Below are 6572 nucleotides of genomic sequence, written 5' to 3'. Positions count from 1 at the left end.
ATGGCATCTGAGACTGAAGGTCTTCAAATATAAAAAAAACATCTTCAAAGGCCTTTTGTCCTGGAACGCCACAGAACTGACTGTTTGTACTTTGCAAGAGAGCACCAAACACTGGACATTGAAAGGTGGAAGAAAGTTTTATTCTCTGATGAGAAAAAATCCAAGCAGATGCCACTTCAGATGTTTTCTATGCACCACAGTGGTGGTGACACCATAATAGTCTGGGGTGCTCTTTTTCTTCAGTGGAACAATGGAGCCTCAGGAGGTGCAGGGGTGTCAAACATAGCCCCTGGCTATGTCCAGATGTTGCAGAGAGCATCCCTGATGACTGAGGCCCTTGTCTGTGAGGTAACGACTGGACAACGCTACAGTACACAAGGGCAAGGGACTTCTTTCCGGAGAATAACATCAGTCTTTTTTGGACCATCCTACGTGATCCCCTGATCTAGATCCTCCAATTGAGAACCTTTGGGCATGGATGGCAAGGGAAGTTTAAAAGATGGACAACAATTCCAGACAGTAGATGTCCTTTGAGCGGCTGTCTTCACCACTTGGAGAAATGTTTCCACTCACCTCCTGGAAAAGCTTGCATCAAGGATTCTGCAATAAATCTTTGAAGTGATCGACAATAACAGTGCAGCTACTCATTACTGAGACCATGTTTGGAACTCTGATTTTTGTTCTTTTGATCAGCTGTTAAACAGCCTGTTTCAGTGTAAGCATTGTTTTCAATAAATTGCATGCTCAAAAAATGAATTGTCTCATTTCCATTTCTTCTTGTTGCACGTTGAAGAACATTGTTAAGACCCAACCATGCAAAATATGATTTTTTGCCATTTTTAAAGTGGTCTTAAAATTTTGATCAGGACTGTATAAATTTAAAATGCTTTTGTGTCAAAGCTCACACAGTGTTAATATCAGACCAAATTACTTCAACTGTCAATAAATATGTGTGTCAACATGTCTGCTCATATGTTGATTGAAAAGATTTTAAGTGTTCTGTTTCATGTCCATAAAGCAAACACTTGGGTTTAAGATATAATATGTAGTGTTGCAGCATGTACGTTAGATTCTCTGGCTGTGTGGGAAAAGAAAAAATATACATATTTAAAAGTATGCTGAAACCTGAACTGCTGCTTTTTTCTTCTTCTTTTTTTACAGTCACAACACCATCAACAACAACACCTACATCAACAAATGGTATGATATTTGAAATGTACAATGCTCCAGATTATCACTTGCACTGTAAAATCTAAATAAATCAAATCTCTTTTGTTGTAACAATACAGCTATTTAAATTATCTAAAAATGAATCTGTTTGCCAAGTGACTCATGTAACTGAGAGCTGGGGTAAATTTAATTGTAGATTGCTGCCAACAGAATTTTGACCATGTGGAAATTGCTTTTTTTTTTTTTTGAAATGGGAGCTTGTTGTCAACATTTTATTGTGTCCCATCATTGTGACAGGTTCATGTGATGCATTCACTCATTTTCTCCTTCACAGCACCAGTGGTCTTCTATATAGCAGTTGAATTGCACATCTCAGCAACCAATGTGCCCCCAAATATCACTGTTGTACTCAGAGACGTTATGAAAAATGTCATCTCTCCTCAAATTGAGTTTTTAACAGTAAAAGACTTGAACTTCACCACATGTAAGGACTTGATCTTATTTATGTGATTTTTGCGCTATTTTTATATAGTGCTATATGAATGAGCTTTGTTTTGTCATTCTTTTAACTGTCTTGAAAAGGGTGCTCTCCAGTCTCTACGGGAGTGCAGCAGTGTCAGTGTGAGGACCAGTTTGCTTGGTCATGTGACAAGTGTGTCGACTATGGTGCATGCAGTAATGTCACCTCAAAAACCTGTGGGTGCATCAACGGGCTTCCTCCTGGTGGAGAAATTTGTGAACCAATCTCAAGTAAGAATTTAGTAAATAATTTTTATGTGACCTGAATATGATGTATTCAAATATGTCTTTAATACATTTATTTCTGTTGGAATTCTCTGGTGTTAATTTTCTTCTTTTTTCTTGGATCTTAATTTATTCTCCACAGCTTTCAATCCATGTATAACACCAAATACAACTACATTACCATCAGTGACAACTACAACAATGCCAACACCAACAACAACAACAAAAATGCCAAACATAACAACAACAACAACAATGCCAAACACAACAACAACAACAACAACAACAACAACAACAACAACAACAACAACAACCACAACAACCACACCAGTGACACAGACATTTGAAATAACTATGGATGTTGAATTCAAGGAAGAATACAATCAAGAAACCAATGACTTTCACAAAACTGTTAGCAACACCGTAAGTCTTTGCCTTTTTTTCTTTGTTATTTAGTTTTCTCTTTTTCGCCTTCTACTAGCTATATGGAATATTTATTCCCTGTTTTTGCCACTGTCTCAAACAGATCAGCGAAGAAGGACTGAATCAAGGAATACAAGCAAAATTAATTAAATTCCGGTAACTCACAGTGTCTTTTTTTTATTACTACACAATTCCTAACAAGGTTTTTTCTTCACTCCTTTTATGGTATGGTTATTGAAACATTCCACTTGTTTTTGCAAAGTCCGTTCACAGAAACGGATTTTGCAAAAACGTTATGCAAAAGCGTTATGGGGGGAATATCATCATCCCCACCCTATGAGATTAGTTACCAACCTCCAAGAACAACTGATGTGTTGAAGGCACTGAATGAATTGAATTGAAGAAAGAAGTACACAAAAGAGTAAAGAAGTAGAACAACCTTTACATGCCTGGGGCCTTAGAAACTGCCATTTTTTATTCCAAATGCACCCTGAGATAACTTCCTCCATTATGAGTAAAGTCACCCTATCCATCTTAACCATGTGTGGCTCCACACACAAATGTGAGTTTTCTGCACAGTGAACTTAATCAAAACTAAATATCGGTCCAGGCTTGAAATAGGCAAATGAGAATGTGCCCGACTCCATTCAAGCCCAGGTTTAAAATCCTGGCAGCAAAAGCGAGAGCTTAGTTAGTAGGGAAGTTGATTAAAAGAGGGGGGAGAAAGTGAGCCCTGCTACTCTATAGTTATTAAGACTTAAGATGAGATTTATTATCTGCAAAACTGGTTGAGACTGTTTAGTCAGGATGTGAAACACAAAAGGGGAAATTTAAATTCTTTCCCAATTCATTTAATTTTTCTGAGGTTAGCCACTTAATTTGAAGGACAAAATTTTCAAATTTTATTATTTTCTTTTGTTTTAAAATGGAGCCTTACTTTAAATAAGAATGTTGTGGAATCTAAACGCAACATGGGTCCCAGTGGTAATCACAGCACCCGGGGCAGTGATTCCTAAAATGGGGAAAAGGGTCCAGCAGATCCCAGGAAAAAACATCTGACATCTATATCCAGAAGTGCGCAGTCCTAGCAACAGCAAAGATCCTGTGCATGGCCCTCAAGCTGCCAGGATCTGAGCTTGAAGGATAAAGACTGCTCGCAGGTCGAGTGAGGAATTTATATGTTCAACATTTCAGGACCTAGAGAAGGCCTTTAAGTGCAGTCCTCAGGGTGTTCTGTGGCCCATTGTTGGCCATTGTGGCTCATGAATATGGACCCATTGTTGCAAGATATCTTGCCTCACAAGCAATCATGGTTGGTTTGCATTGCCGGCAAGATGTCAAAGTCATTCCCGGCGGGTTCTGGACTTTGCAAAGGCTGCAGTTTGTCAATGATTCTGTTTATTAATTTCATCACAATTAAGACATTACTGTAAACATTTCCATCTGTTAAGTTGTAAATTAATGTGACTGAGGGAAAACTCAACATGCAGTAAAACTGTCTCTACTACTCATTCTAAAAACATATAATCTGGAAATAGTCTGACATTTAGCCTTTACCCAGTAGAGGAAAAAATTAATTGTTAATTATTTGCAATTTACTGTAATTTATTTATTTTATTTTATTTGCCATAACTAAAGGCATTTGATGTTTTTGTTATTTGAGATGAAACTTGTTTGGCCTGTGTGAGTGAATATAGCATGTGAGAACTTAAGAGTTGGCAACTCTTTTGTGGTTACGTTTTTTTTAAAGGAACTCTGTTCTCTGTTGCAGGAGTGGAAGTACCATTGCCCAATATGAAGTCAGTGGTCCCTCTTCTATTACACCAGACTTTCAGGCACTAAAGTTAAAAATATCTAACAACCTGGCAAAATTATATCCTGTAATATTTGAGGGTAAGGTAGTTTTTTACATTTATGCTTTTAAATGTTGTGAATATCTGTTGGTCCAGATATTTGTTTAGTAATTGTGCGACATTTTTGTCCTTAAAGCCTCGGGTCCCCTGACATTTTCGCCAAATGATGGATTTTATGAGCAACCAGTGACTGTAACATGTGGCCCTCAACCAGGGGATCTCAATTTTGGCACTGTCTCAGCAGCAGAGTGGAGACGTAATACGGTGCTCATATCTGAAGATGGAGAACACAGAATTTCAATTAAGGATGGAAAATCAACCTTAACTGTGTCAAGGTTTATTAGCGCTGACGATGGTAAGAAATGGGTTGGTGCATTTAATAGGAATACATTTTAATAGATTTTTTTTAATTAAAATTAAAATTCTGCATCACAGTTTTCTCTTAGTACTCAGGCCAGAGCAACAGCAAAATTCTGATTGGCTGGGTAAAATTCATCTTACAGTGCAACGCAAGCATTGTCAGTGCATCAATCAGTGTGACCTGGTTTTGAAAAGAACAAATTGCAGAGAAAGTTTCACCCAAAAATAATTATAGTGCAGTCTGTCTTAGTGTAGTAAATATACCACTACAATTATTTTATGTATTGAAGAGGTATCCAATGGTTGGGCCTAAGTCTCTCACAGAAATACAGTGCAGAAGAATTCTGCCATGTTACTGAACCACCGCAATAAACTCTGATGAGAGCAAAATGTCTGGTGCGGAAGACTCTGTATACAGTATATATGTTCAGTGCAGATAGATATATAATGTATAGGTATACATGTCATCCAAAAAATCCACAACACAGATCATACAAAAGAAATATGGTACAAAAGCCAAAAAAATGTTTTCCTTTGCTGAGCTGTTACACTTCATGTGAGCAGTATATGCATTTTAACCAGTGATTTAAGGACCACAATAGCATCTAAACAAAGGGACGTGACATTTATAGGTACACTAATATTCTGATATACAGTTTTTCCCAGTTTCTATGGCTCACTTCTCAAATAATAGTTTAGTGATGCAAAAGAGTACCGCCATTGGTTGGGGGCAGACAAACAGTTTCCCCTCTTGGGTTTGCAAGCACATTATAATGGGTGTGCAGTTTATGACAATTTGTGGCCAAACAGAGTATTCGTTTTTTTTACTGTACTATTTTATTATTAATGAGCTGATATTCTACTTTTTAGTTCTGTGCAGTCCAGTTTTTTTTCCCTCACAATACATTGTAAAGAGTCCTTTCATTTCAATACAGAATGTAATATGTTCTGCTTTTAAGCATTTAAGCTATATTTTTAAACAATCGCAGTTGGTTATTCCCAGAAAAATTAGGGTTGGATTGCTAAAAAGTAAAGTTTCAGTGTATGAGGGCGGAAAACCAGGAGTATTCCAAAAATGTTATTGTTGTTGTTATTACAAATATTTTATACCTCTTTTGTTGGTTTAATTTGAAAATTTCACTTTTAATTACAGGAGTTTATGAATGTCGGCTGATGCGCACAGATGACAAAGCATTTTTTCGTCAGAAATCTGCAACATCATTCAGTCTGAAAACAAAACCCACAATCACAGTCTCACCAATCAGACAGTATGTGCAATGTTCTGGAGGAAGTGTGGCTCTGAATTGCAGTGTGAGTCCTGGGTATGAGGTTGAGTTTCGGGACATTTCTGCAGCAGGTAAGCCTGACACAAAAACACAAAAATCAACAAAAGGCAAATCTGTTACTGAGAAACATTTTATATCACAGCATTTTCACAAAAGCATATTTAATGCAATTAATATTATTTTGTAACTTTTCGGTCTTGCTATTGTTCTGCTCTCTAGGATATTTTTAACTTACCTTTATTTTTGTTGTTTAGGCACTGGTACTTCGATTACCTATAATTATCCTACACCTCAAGGTTGTCAAGAAGGGGAAAAGACAGTCATCTGTCAGTTAAAAAACCAACCTTTATTTGCAAATGCAATAACACTACAGTTGTCCTCACAGAGTGAGTATTACTTAACAAATTCAGATATTCACAAGTATGATCATGAACATGCATTCATACATACAAAATGAAAAATACATATTAAAACTGATGATGTATTTGTTCTCTCTCTGCATAGGTGCTTACTGTACAAATGACACATTTGGCCAAGGAGATATAGGTTACAAAGCTGCAGTGCCCTGTGATCCAAAATTTGTGGGACCAAACAAGGTGGGAGAAATAACTGCAGTGTGCAAGGAAAATAGGAAATTTGACGATGTTGAATACAACTGCATCCTGTTGCCAGTTCAGGAGCTGCTTGACCAGTCCCAGGTAACCTAGCTCTCTGGTTGTTTCCAACAACAGATAAT

The 6572-nt window shown here is 37.1% G+C and overlaps 1 protein-coding gene and 1 long non-coding RNA gene across 2 annotated transcripts in view; both read left to right on the top strand.

Annotated features, from left to right (window-relative positions):
- Window positions 1–1160: 1160 nt before the first annotated feature.
- Window positions 1161–2150, top strand: LOC102203920 (uncharacterized). Its single transcript, XR_312504.2, has 4 exons — window positions 1161–1200; window positions 1505–1654; window positions 1753–1920; window positions 2057–2150. It is a non-coding gene; the product is annotated as an uncharacterized LOC102203920 (long non-coding RNA).
- A 50-nt stretch (window positions 2151–2200) lies between these two features.
- The window catches only part of LOC102204098 (adhesion G protein-coupled receptor F5-like), a gene marked incomplete at its 3' end in the record, with an annotated part of 8213 nt that continues 3841 nt past the window's right edge, over window positions 2201–6572 (top strand). Inside the window, exons 1-7 of the mRNA XM_013908075.1 lie at window positions 2201–2337; window positions 2441–2493; window positions 4109–4230; window positions 4327–4545; window positions 5704–5907; window positions 6091–6222; window positions 6341–6534. Of these exons, the coding sequence (XP_013763529.1) occupies window positions 2269–2337; window positions 2441–2493; window positions 4109–4230; window positions 4327–4545; window positions 5704–5907; window positions 6091–6222; window positions 6341–6534 (993 nt within the window). The remainder of the gene's footprint in view (window positions 2338–2440; window positions 2494–4108; window positions 4231–4326; window positions 4546–5703; window positions 5908–6090; window positions 6223–6340; window positions 6535–6572) is intronic.

Source organism: Pundamilia nyererei, unplaced genomic scaffold (genome assembly GCF_000239375.1).
Source record: "Pundamilia nyererei isolate P.nyererei 1_Seehausen unplaced genomic scaffold, PunNye1.0 scaffold01070, whole genome shotgun sequence".
In the NCBI taxonomy this organism is placed as follows: Eukaryota; Metazoa; Chordata; class Actinopteri; order Cichliformes; family Cichlidae; genus Pundamilia; species Pundamilia nyererei.
The sequence above is the reverse complement of the archived record's forward strand: the minus strand, read 5'-3'. Positions and strand labels throughout refer to the sequence as shown.